Raw genomic sequence first — 12,277 nt, 5'->3', positions numbered from 1 at the left:
GACCGGGTTATGTGTTGTGAAGCTAGCCACAATAATGATTAGCCACAATATTGGAATTTGCAGGGCGTCTTCAAAATAAAGGCCCCGTGGTGAAAGTGATGCAAATGTTTGAAATTGGTGGAATCATGCCATATTTAGACTAGATAATGTTAAACAAGGTTAGAGTGTTGGAATGTGGAGCAATGAAATGGGATATCAGTCTACTCGGTGACACCCACTGAACACAACTGTGAAGAGTTTATTCAAATATTAGCTTCGTAGCTCTTATTGCGGGACTTTGACAGTGGGAAATCACCTCCCCAGTCAGCCTATTGTGCGTATTGACATTCATATTGCACTGTACACCCTTACCTAAGGATTGGAGATCAATGAAATGGGCTATCAGTCTACTCAGTAGCAAAGTGCTTTTTCCCCCCAAAGTCCTCTGTTATCAGATTTGAACACATTCTTGTCTTTAGTTGAATTTATATAACAACATTCCAACCTCGTTTAGCATGATCTATTCCATTATGGAATGATTCCACTATTTGTATTAATTTGCATCACTTTCAATTAGATACTTTTATTTGAAACGCGAACTGCAAATTCCACTACTGTGGCTAATCTTTAGTGTGGTTAGCTTCACATAGGTAGGTCTGAACATTATTAATCAAATAAGACCTGTCTTATAAATTAGGGGTATTTTAGAAGATGACACCTAGCTAGATAGTTAGCTAACTATAGCTAACTATAGCTACTGAAACATATGTTGTTTTGCTATGTTAATGGGGAAGAACATTGTTCTCATCCCTCAGCTAGCTATCTTTTTATATGACCAGCACTGTCCCAGACTAGAGTTTGGGGAAGCGTGTCTACGCTTCTGCGTCAGCGGCAGGTGCGCCAGACAAAACTTTACCAGCATCATAGCATACGTATCGGCGAATCGCTGTGGAATACCAGTGATCAATGTGTAATAACTAAGTAAAAAAAAATGTATGAACGTGTTAAATTATTATGTGACGTATTCCGGTCCTGATTGGTCAACAAGCTTATTTGACTTGTCAAATAGTGTTATTTGACGCGTCTTTTTTTGACGTGTAAAGACCCAAACGGCGTTCCATAGGAAGGGCTGAGGGCCAGAAGGTTGAGAGTTTGTGCTACACTCCCTGCCTGTTTCATTACAGTATAATAGGCATGCTCCCAATTGATCTCCACTCTTCTCTTTTATTTTACATGACATCATGCCCACACACTAAATCAGCCACACATCACAGGAGTGGTGCTAAATTACAGGCACTGCTCAGTTTGACCTTTCGAGATAAAAAAGAAACATTAAAGATGAGCCTCTGTACTTAATCAACCCGGTGATTATCAAGCACATTTTTCTTGCAGAAGAACATTTATGGTTCTGTCCTCTTTCCAGTATGCTGTTCATAAGACTGCCAGCACTTTAAAGAGCAAATTATATGAATCATGCCCATTGGTATGTCAGACATCACTTTTTAAACTTATAGCAAAAGTCTACTTTTTGTTCTCCCTTAACGGCTTCTGTAAAGTCTGAGCCCTTTGGAAAGCTGAAAGAGACAACCTAATGGACTTTATTGTCCTTTAATTCACATAGGTGTCTGTCCGGAATTAAGTGAGCACAAACCTGACTATGATGGTTTATGCATCATTTGTAGCTACTGACAGCAGACTTGAAAGAGGAGGAAAGGAGAGCCCATAATCCTGGCATGTCAGGCTCAAAGAGGACATTTCCTAAATCTTAAGAGATGAGAGGGGTGAAGTCAAAGGCTGTGTTATGTGAGACAAGTGTTAAACCCTACTGGTACTATTTATCACTACTACTGGGGTTTTAGGCTGGGTTTCTGTACAGCACTTTGCTGATGTAAGAAGGGCTTTATAAATACATTTTATTTGATTGATACTGGAGGTCGGATACAAGCACTTATGACTGATGGGTCGACGGCTTTTATACAACGTTGATTTAGACTACTTGGAGGGGCTCCGCGATACAGCAGTACTACTGGAGGGGGTCCGGATACACAAGGCAGTACTACTGTGAGGGGGTCCGGATACAGCAGTACTACAGGAGGGGGTCCGGATACAGCAGTACTACTGGAGGGGTCCGGATACAGCAGTACTACAGAGAGGGGGTCCGGATACAGCAGTACTACTGGAGGGGGTCGGATACAGCAGTACTTACAGGAGGGGTCCGGATACAGCAGTACTACATGGAGGGGTCCGGATACAGCAGTACTACAGGAGGGGGTCCGGATACAGCAGTACTACAGGAGGGGGTCCGGATACAGCAGTACTACAGGAGGGGGTCCGGATACAGCAGTACGACAGGGGGGGTCCGGATACAGCAGTACTACAGGAGGGGTCCGTAGACAGCAGTACTACAGGAGGGATCTGGATACAGCAGTACTACTGGAGAGGTCCGGATACAGCAGTACTACTGGAGGGGGTCCGGGTACAGCAGTATACTGGGGGGCCGATACCAGCGTACTACTGGAGGGGTCCGGATACAGTACATGCGGTATGCAACACTTGCAGAGTACTACTCCAGCAGTACTACTGGAGGGGCCCCCCCTGTAGTTACTGCTGTATCCGGACCCCCTCCAGTAGTACTGCTTAGCCGGACCCCTCCATAGTACTGCTGTATCCGGATCAACCTCCAGTAGTGACTGCGTATCCAATCCCCGCAGTAGTACTGCTGTATCCGGATCACCTCCAGTAGTTACTGCTGATACCGGACCCCCTCCAGTAGTACTGCTGTATCCGGACCCCCTCCAGTAGTACTGCTGTATCCGGACCCCCCTCCAGTAGTACTGCTGTATCCGGACCCCCTCCTGTAGTACTGCTGTATCCGGACCCCCTCCTGTAGTACTGCTGTATCCGGACCCCTCCTGTAGTACTGCTGTATCGGACCCCCTCCAGTAGTACTGCTGTATCCGGACCCCCTCCTGTATACTGCTGTATCCGGACCCCTCAGTAGTTACTGCTTATCCGACCCCCCTGTAGTACTGCTGTATCCGGACCCCCTCCAGTAATCAAATCAAATCAAATGATTTATAAAGGCCTTCTTACATCAGCAAAGTGCTGTACAGAAACCCAGCCTAAAACCCCAGTAGTAGTGATAAATAGTACCAGTAGGGTTTAACACTTGTCTCACATAACACAGCCTTTGACTTCACCCCTCTCATCTCTTAAGATTTAGGAAATGTCCTCTTTGAGCCTGACATGCCAGGATTATGGGCTCTCCTTTCCTCCTCTTTCAAGTCTGCTGTCAGTAGCTACAAATGATGCATAAACCATCATAGTCAGGTTTGTGCTCACTTAATTCCGGACAGACACCTATGTGAATTAAAGGACAATAAAGTCCATTAGGTTGTCTCTTTCAGCTTTCCAAAGGGCTCAGACTTTACAGAAGCCGTTAAGGGAGAACAAAAAGTAGACTTTTGTTAGAAAAAGACTGTCACATTTGGGGATAACATTGTGCAATCTAGAGTTTTCTGTAGAGGGGAGGAGAGCGGAGAATACAGAATAAATAATTACGCGCTGCACCAACACCTTTTCATCAGAATACTGGAGGTTGTGGGGTCAATATTGCTGTTGCTTCATTAATACTAACAAAATGTAGTTATGGAACGTTAATCTCACGTCAAAGTAACTGATCCAAGAGCATTTCTTTAACTTTGCCATTACCATCACAACACATGAGTGCGTCATGGAAGAAGTTTTCACAAAAAGATGACTCTTTCCAGCGAAGGTTGGCTAATGACTAATGTGTCAACATGAAACATCCCACTAACATCACAACAGGACACGTTAAGTACCTTCAACACCAAAAACAGCTGCTTAGGACACTCATTGAGCCACAAGCCATCTCTCACTAGCTACCTTCTTAAACAAACAGCTACTATACTCTTTAGTGTGGCTGAAGCAGGAACAGGTGGGTCAAATGCAAGCCAACAATCCCTGGAATCCTCTGTACATCTCAGACACAGGTCACATCAGTTATGTCCGATTCACCGGCCCTCCGCTTGGACCGCTAATGTCACTTAGTAAAACAAACATGCCTAACGAGGCGAACAATTGGATTGCCACTTACCATTTGATTTTATTGAGCGACTTCTCTTTTCCGCTGACACTGGCAAAGACCACAGACCCTTGTTCCCGAGGCCTGCCTGCTCCAGGGGTATAAAATGGGGGGAGAATCTGGTGTTCTGCCTCAACCAACTTCTCCTTCAGCATTTCTGCTACTCTTCTACAGAGCGTCTTCACCACCACCTCCACAGGTAAGAGCCGGGGGTATCTTGTGTTTCACTGGAGGGTTGGGAACGACAGTTGAGTTAGGGTGGCAGATCTTGGGGATGTAGATGTCACTATAATCTGAAAACAACCTCGGAACTCTTCATGTTTTTGTTGAACAAATGTATTTTGGTCAGTAACAACAGTATTTTACTTCATCTAGTGAGCTATTCCTGTATGAGTGCTTATGAAAATAGTCATTTTGTTGATGTAAGGCTATGGTTTCTTTTAGAACATGCTGAATGACAATATTACGACAGAATATGGGTCGTGTCGTCAGCATTACACAGAAGGAGTAATGTCACTCCTAGAAGAACAAAGATGTTTCTTATGCCCTGCATGAAACTCCCACAGTGTAAGCAGTGTTAACATACCTGTTTCATTTTCTTTCCCTCCTCCAGCCCATCATCAACATGGCCCTCTGGCTCCAAGCTGTGTCTCTGCTGGTGCTGCTGGCCCTCTACCCTGGGGCAGACGCTTCAGCTGCCCAACACCTGTGTGGCTCTCACCTGGTGGACGCCCTCTATCTGGTGTGTGGAGAGAAAGGATTCTTTTACAATCCAAAGAGAGATGTGGATCCCCTGACAGGTAAGACACCTCTAGCACTGTCTGAATTCAAAGACTTCATATCTGCTCGACAACTCAACTTGATCTAAGACCACAAGCTACTTTCCTGTTTTTGTGTGTATGTGTGTCGAAATCACATTTAGAAAACGCATGGTCACTTAGAAGAAACTACAAATATGAAACTGAATGTGAAGGCAATGCTGAAACACAGAAAAGGCCAGTAGTCCATACAATATGCTGCTTGATGTTATGAGGTAGCACTCACTCAATGTGCTTTTCTCCTCTTGCAGGGTTTCTCTTTCCAAAACCGGCGCAGGAGAACGAAGTTGCCGGGTACCCGTTCAAAGACCAGATGGACATGATGGTAAAGAGAGGCATCGTAGAGCAGTGCTGTCACAAGCCTTGCAACATCTTCGACCTGCAGAACTACTGCAACTGAGGCCTGTCGCACCGCTTAGCCTGCTCTTCTCTCTGCCACTCTCCAGTGCTCAGAGGCATCATCCCCGTCTCAAAGAAAAGCTTAAAGTGCAGACAAGAAATGGCATAGACATGTTTTATTTTTCCTAGAAAATAAAGTTCTATGAAATGAGCAAGGACTTTGTTTTCCTTTTGTAAAATGGGCCTTATGTTCGGAGTAGGCTACTATGACTTCTGTTCAATTTGTGGTTCTGATTTTCCCATTATCCTGGGTTGAAACCAAACTATTGTAAATGTATATTGTAATGCAGACATAATGGGCACGAGAAACACTCTTCTCACGCCACTTCCAAAGAGCTACGCCTGGAAGCGACTTTTTTTGTAGCAGGTTTGAAGAATTTACACAGCAGGTTAGGAGAATTAGGTAACCCTTTCACCCTGCTCCTCTGCACACTCCACTAGCTTCCAGTCGAAGCTAGCATCCACTACAAGACCATGATACTTGCCTATGGAGCAGCAAACCCCTCCCTACCTTTAGGCTATGCTCAAACCCTAAACCCCAACTCGGGGTCTCCGTTCTGCCACCTCTGGTCTTTTGGCTCTCCCACCCCTACGGGAGGGCAGCTCCCGCCCAGCACAGTCCAAGCTCTTCTCTGTCCTGGCACCCCAATGGAGGAACCAGTCTCTCTCTAAAGCTAGGACAGCAGAGTCCCTGCCCACCTTCCAAAAACATCTGAAACCCTACCTCTTCAAAGAATATCTTAAATAATCCCACAGCACCTAATGTCCATTAGATTGGGCAAAAACGAATTGTTGGGTTTTAGGAGGATAATATAATGTCTTTCTTGCATACATTGTGTTGTATGATGAAGTCCTACAGAGCTGCGCTTCTCAAAGTGGACACTGGGGGTCACTCTTCCCTCTGATTTACAGAGACATAAAACAGAGATGATGATCACATCAAAAATGAATGGAATGAATCGAGAGGTTTTTAGTTTAGTCTAGTTTAGATTATAGGATGCCCATTAGCTGTTGCACATGCAGCAGGTACACTTCCTGGGGTCCACATCAAACACGTGACAAAATACACAACAGTTATAGACGAAAACAAAATAACATAATAGTACATTAAATAAAAAATGTGAATAAGATAACATTTAACATTTAAGTCATTTAGCAGACGCTCTTATCCAGAGCGACTTACAAGTTGGATAAGAATCATATATTGTCTAGACACCGAGAGACAACAACAATACTTTTTACACACTTCATGTATACATTTTAATATACTTATATACAGTACAGTTCATTTAGATCAATATGATTAAATTAGATTAACCACCTAAAATGTTGTAAATATAACTAATTTGATAAAGAAGCCTTTCTTGCAAAGTATAGGGCCGTTCTCCTATGCATTAACCAATGGTTGTGTTACGTCAACGACTGTGCAGTCGGGCGTTGAGAGGTGCGTTCATTTCGCCTGAACGTTTGGTACATTGCGATAACATCTGTAAATGTTATCGCAATGTAACATCCAAAACTTTCTTGTACGTTCTTGAACAGACTTTGAGGTACGTTTGCTCCCGTTTGGTGGGTGTGGCGAGGTGTGGCTTGACGCAATAAGTGACGTTTTTAAAGGGTGGTTGCTATGTTGACAGAGTCCCCAAACCGCTCCCTGGTTTTTATCAACTGGGTCTTCAGTGTAGCTCTGTTTCAGTTCAATTGAATGTTCCAGAACGTAAAAACGTACTGAAATCAGCCCAGATTGCTTTTAACATTCTCCCCTGCTCATTCGATGGACACGTCAACCACTGGTTAGCTAGTTGATAGGTAAATTACCTATCCAGACGTTGTAGGATCTGGAAGGCGTCAGCAACGTCTGAGTAGAGGGACGTGCCCTTGATCAGTAGTGAAAGCGCAGCGTCGTCGCCTGCTCTTTTCGAGGCCAATGAGAGAACTGCTGACGGAGGTAATGGGAGGGCCAGACGTACACCTGAGCAGGTCAGGATGACTTGATTGTGTGCCCACGCCCCCTGTGAATAATCTATCGGATCGATTTGTTTCTGCGAAACGTTTTTTTTTWATGCGTGGAATTAAGAACGATCACATTGGGAACGGATACTTTTACCGGTCTCTTTTTTGACCTACTACTACTGTTTCGGCTACTTCGAGATTTGTTGGATATTAGCCAAAAATCAACACAATGCAATATGTTCATTTATCTAAGGATTCATGCCGAAACGGTACGTTAATAGGCTAATACTTCAATGTCATCATAGTACTGTAGGCTACGCTATTTAATGGGAAATGGGGTCCTACAATATTTTTTWATGTTTGTGATATAGCAACAGTAGGCTTATTCATGAAGGGCGTATTGGCAGAATTTACAGACAAGAATACKCATGGGTTGGCATCCGTGAATACACTTAATAGCCAAAAAAGATATTGTCAGAAATTATTTTCTAAACGTCTTCATCTGGAGCAGAACACAAATCCAGTTTAAATGTATGATTTTAAAAGCAATTGTTTGAAAATATTATAGAATGTCAAGTGGGGCTGTTCATGTCTTTGAACTACTTTTAATGGGCTAATTTCCAAAGCCAGTTTTTCCAGGTCATTCCATTTGAAATGTCCATATAATGGATGATTTCTAAGCTTACGAGAATAGTAATCTCCGTTGTGTGTGAATAGAACACCTTTGTTGACAGAGAGAACATGTCATTGCACCATGCCAATGCGGGGGCATTGTTCAAATGGGGAGGTCATGTATTGAATTACAGAATCTGTCAGTCTCGCTAAACATGAAATGTCATATGGATTTCTGAAGTAGGATATCTTCTTCCCGATGAAATCCAAAAGAAATTGAGCCGAATTGTATTTGACCATTCCAATCTTTAATTGGGCTTTGTGTAGATAGGTTAGTGTTGATAACAAACAACATGAATACACTGGTATCATTCTGATAACTGCCATGGATATTACTATTGTGACATAACAATAATCAGGCAACACATGGTTAATCTGCTATGTAGGCCGTTACCGCTGTGTGTTTTGGATTGGTTTCTCTTCACCAGATGTTCTAATAGTGTTATACTTTATTGAYCATAAATGGTCCAGGTATTTACTTAGAAATAACATGGTAATCACACAATAAGAGCATCATAGCTTTCATAAAGCTATAAGGCCCGAGCAGGTGTAGTGTAGGTGTGGCCATGCAGAGTGCCTGGAAACAGCTCTTAGCCGTGATATATTGGCCATATACCACAAACCCCCAAGGTGTCATCGCTATTATAAACTGGTTACCAACYTAATTAGAGCAGTAAAAATAAATGTTTTGTGATACCCGTGGTATACGGTCTGATATACCACGGCTGTCAGCCAATGAGCATTCAGGGCTCCAACCACCCASTTTATATGAAGCTATAATGTTAAAAGTGATGTCACTCTGCTTGTTTTTCCAGGTTCCATAATAAGGCTACTGTGTCCATCTCAGACTGCTGTGTGTATAGTCAACGGGGAGGCAAGCCTCCTCAACACCTCCTTCACTGACAATCACAATGCCACTGAGACAGAGCTGTCAGCCGTCGTTAACAACTGGACCAGCTATAACTTCTGGACTGGTTTGACCTTGGCGGTGCTGTCGGCCTTCCTGATTGGAGGAAGTGTGATGCTGAAGAAGAAGGCCCTGCTTCGCCTAGCCAATAATGGACAGACCAGAGCAGGTYGGGGTCTTCACTGTTTAAGGATGTGGAAAAACACAAACACATCACATTACACCACAGGAGGGCATTGTCCTTATTTTGATCAAAGTTTATGTAGAATCAAGTTCTGATTGGTATCTACTGACAGTCGTTTTTTAAAAAGTCATCACTAGCCGGACTCCGCCCAGTACCGCGCCCCGAATCTTACACACTGTTCTAGCCGGCTACCACCCAGTARTCTACCCTGCTACMTAGAGACTGCTGCCCTATTTACATAGTCATTGAACACTGGTCGCTTTAATACTGTTTACATACTGTTTTACCCACTTTTATATGTACATTGAGTGTACAAAACATTAAGAACACCTTCCTAATATTGAGTTGCAGTCTATGTCATGGAAAGAGCATGTTCATAATGTTTTGTACACTCAGTGTATATACTGTATTCTAATCATAACTACTGCTATACATWCCTTTTCTATTCAGATACTGTCTATACATACCATTCACATACATATATATTTATTTATGACTGATATTTCTCATTCTGTTATGTCTTAATTTCTTTCTTTTTTTTCTTCTTTTTAAAAAAACMTTTAGATTATGTGTGCATTGTTATTGTATTGCTAGATATTCCTGCATTGTTGGAGCTAGAAACATAATCATTTCGCTGTACCTGCGATAACATCCTGTAAAWCTGTGTAGGCGACCAAGAAACCTGGATTTGATTTGACTATGACCTAACGGTATGATATTTCAGCTCTCCATATCGATAGAGAATAGTACATCCAGTTCCTGTTTAAAGGTTGTTGTAGTATCTAAATACTGGACATGAACCCTGACCGAAACAGTGAAACTCAGTCTAATAAAGGACTCGCTCTCTGTCAGTTATATAACGTTTGATTAAACAAACTGTACTGGCATCAAGGTTTCCTGAGGACAAGAAACAACTTGATTGCCTTCACAGGAGGGTGTCAAGCAATCAATCAACTTAATTTGTTATTGATTGATGTTATTGATTTGTTTGTCTTCTATTCTAATGAACAGCCTTGTTTGCTGTGTTCTGTGCAGGTGAAGGTGGTCATGGATATTTAAAGGACTGGCTATGGTGGAGTGGCCTTCTAACCAGTGAGTTTTTTGTTGTTGTTGTCAAATCTATCCTCATTGTTTGTCACGAGCACTATAATGTAATGTGGGAATACGAGTAGTTTTATCATAGTTCTGTTGGGTAGCTAGTAGAACTATAAGGCTTAACCCAGGGGTGTTGAACTKATTTTGCCCCCGGGGGCCGCATTCGGTCTTCATTGAGTTCCGGGGGGGCCACACTGATTTTTTTTGTTGTTGATTTCCTTGCTGTCAAAATTTGTCCTCTAGCCATTGTTTTGGGAATTTTCGATGATCCCTGACTGTTTAGTGATCATTAGCGAGCTGGACAGTCAAGAAACCGTCTTAATCTCTGCTCCCCAAAGAACAAAAAGGATTAGGACTACATAAATGTTTTTGTATTATTTCCTGCTTCTCACAGTGGGTGCCGGTGAGGTTGCCAACTTTGCAGCGTACATGTTTGCGCCAGCTACTGTGGTGACTCCTCTGGGTGCCCTGAGTGTCCTCATCAGGTACCATTACTTCTCTGTTGTCTATTAACACACAGCCAGCCTTCACATACAGGTACTTATGTTCTCTCTGGTTCCACATTTTCCATGACTGTGTAAAATCTCACACCAATGTTATAGTTTTGTACCCTTATTTTGGTGTACGTGGAAACTTATTTTAACTTTCAGGAGCTGTTGTGTGTTTTTTGTGTTCGTGTTGATACTGGGTATCCTCACATTGAGTCATTGTTCTACAGGTTTGCATTAATATTCAAATGACTGTCATTGTGGCTTCTCTCTGGACACAGTGCAGTGCTGTCCTCTTACCTGTTGGGGGAGACACTGAATCTGTTGGGAAAGCTGGGCTGTGTGCTCAGCATACTGGGCAGCACTCTCATGGTGATCCATGCACCTGAAGAAGAGGAAGTCACTACCCTGCAGCAGATGACTGACAAACTGCTCGACCCAGGTACATCATCATCATCATCAATTATTCACACAGCAATTATTTTATTAAGGGCAGTGCAACAATGAGGTAATGAACATGTCATTTAGAGTAGAGAACTTCAAAGATAACAAAAATGCTATCGTCATTATTGAGCAAATATGTAGACAGAAGGACAGATGGTACTTCTGCACCAGGGAATAACACCTGTCTGTTCCCTAACTACCATCCACCACACCCTAGAGAAACACTTATCTCTCTCTCTCCTCTGTGTCAAGCKTCACTTCAATGGCTCCTGTGTATCCGCTTTGTATCTCTAGGCTTCCTTGTGTTTGCCAGTATCCTGCTGGTGGCCTGCCTGCTGCTTATCTTCTACTTCTCCCCCCGTGTGGGCCAGACCAACATCCTGGTCTACATCGGCATCTGTTCTATGCTGGGAGCCTTCACCGTCTCCTCCGTCAAGGGCCTGGGCATCGCCATCCGCACAGTGTTCTCTGACCCGGCCGTGGTGCGTCACCCGCTCACCTGGATCCTGCTGGCGTCACTGATCAGTTCTATCGTGGTCCAGGTCAACTACCTGAACAAGTCCCTGGACACCTTCAACACGCTGCTGGTCTACCCAATCTACTATGTGTGCTTCACCACCGTGGTGCTCACCACCTCCATCATCCTGTTTAAAGAGTGGGGGACCATGTCTGGTGTGGACGTGGTGGGCACCGTGGGGGGCTTCCTGGTCATCATCTTGGGGGTAGCCATGCTGCACCTGTTCAAAGACATCCACGTCACCCTGGAGGGCCTGGCCAGCAGAATGTGTCAGCCGCTGGAGGTGAAACGGGAGGACAAACACATCCTTATTGAGAATATGGAGAGCCTGCCTCCCATGAGAGAAGACGCACCCAGAGTCTTCATCATCAGCTGAGAGACTGGCACCCAGAGTCTTCATCATCAGCTGAGAGACTGGCACTCAGGATCTTCATCATCAGCTGAGAGACTGGCACCCAGAGTCTTCATCATCAGCTGAGAGTGGCACTGAGGATTTTCATCATCAGCTGAGAGACTGGCACCCAGTATCTTCATCATCAGCTGAGAGACTGGCACCTGAGAGGACTCTTAGCACTTTCACTTATGTAAATATGTATTTGTTAGTCTTTTTATTGGTCGTTTTATGTAGATTTGTGACCAAAGCTTTTGTTGACTATGTCTATGATGCTCCAGGATGCTAAATAGCCTGCTACTGAGGACCTTTGTCTATGAAGGTA

General features: G+C 43.6%; 2 protein-coding genes across 2 annotated transcripts; both read left to right on the top strand.

Annotated features, from left to right (window-relative positions):
- The first annotated feature begins 4,175 nt into the window (after positions 1–4,175).
- On the top strand, positions 4,176–5,452 carry LOC111950763 (insulin). Its single transcript, XM_023968633.2, has 3 exons — positions 4,176–4,283; positions 4,698–4,884; positions 5,154–5,452. The coding sequence occupies exons 1-3, from the start codon at positions 4,191–4,193 to the stop codon at positions 5,300–5,302; spliced, it is 429 nt and encodes a 142-aa protein (XP_023824401.1). The 5' UTR covers positions 4,176–4,190; the 3' UTR covers positions 5,303–5,452.
- Positions 5,453–7,380: 1,928 nt separating this feature from the next.
- Positions 7,381–11,971, top strand: LOC111950933 (magnesium transporter NIPA2). The gene is made up of 6 exons (XM_023968887.2): positions 7,381–7,523; positions 8,742–9,002; positions 10,053–10,109; positions 10,507–10,597; positions 10,882–11,042; positions 11,339–11,971. The coding sequence occupies exons 1-6, from the start codon at positions 7,484–7,486 to the stop codon at positions 11,935–11,937; spliced, it is 1,209 nt and encodes a 402-aa protein (XP_023824655.1). The 5' UTR covers positions 7,381–7,483; the 3' UTR covers positions 11,938–11,971.
- Positions 11,972–12,277: the final 306 nt, after the last annotated feature.

Source organism: Salvelinus sp. IW2-2015, linkage group LG23 (assembly GCF_002910315.2).
Source record: "Salvelinus sp. IW2-2015 linkage group LG23, ASM291031v2, whole genome shotgun sequence".
NCBI lineage: Eukaryota > Metazoa > Chordata > Actinopteri > Salmoniformes > Salmonidae > Salvelinus > Salvelinus sp. IW2-2015.
The sequence above is the reverse complement of the archived record's forward strand: the minus strand, read 5'-3'. Positions and strand labels throughout refer to the sequence as shown.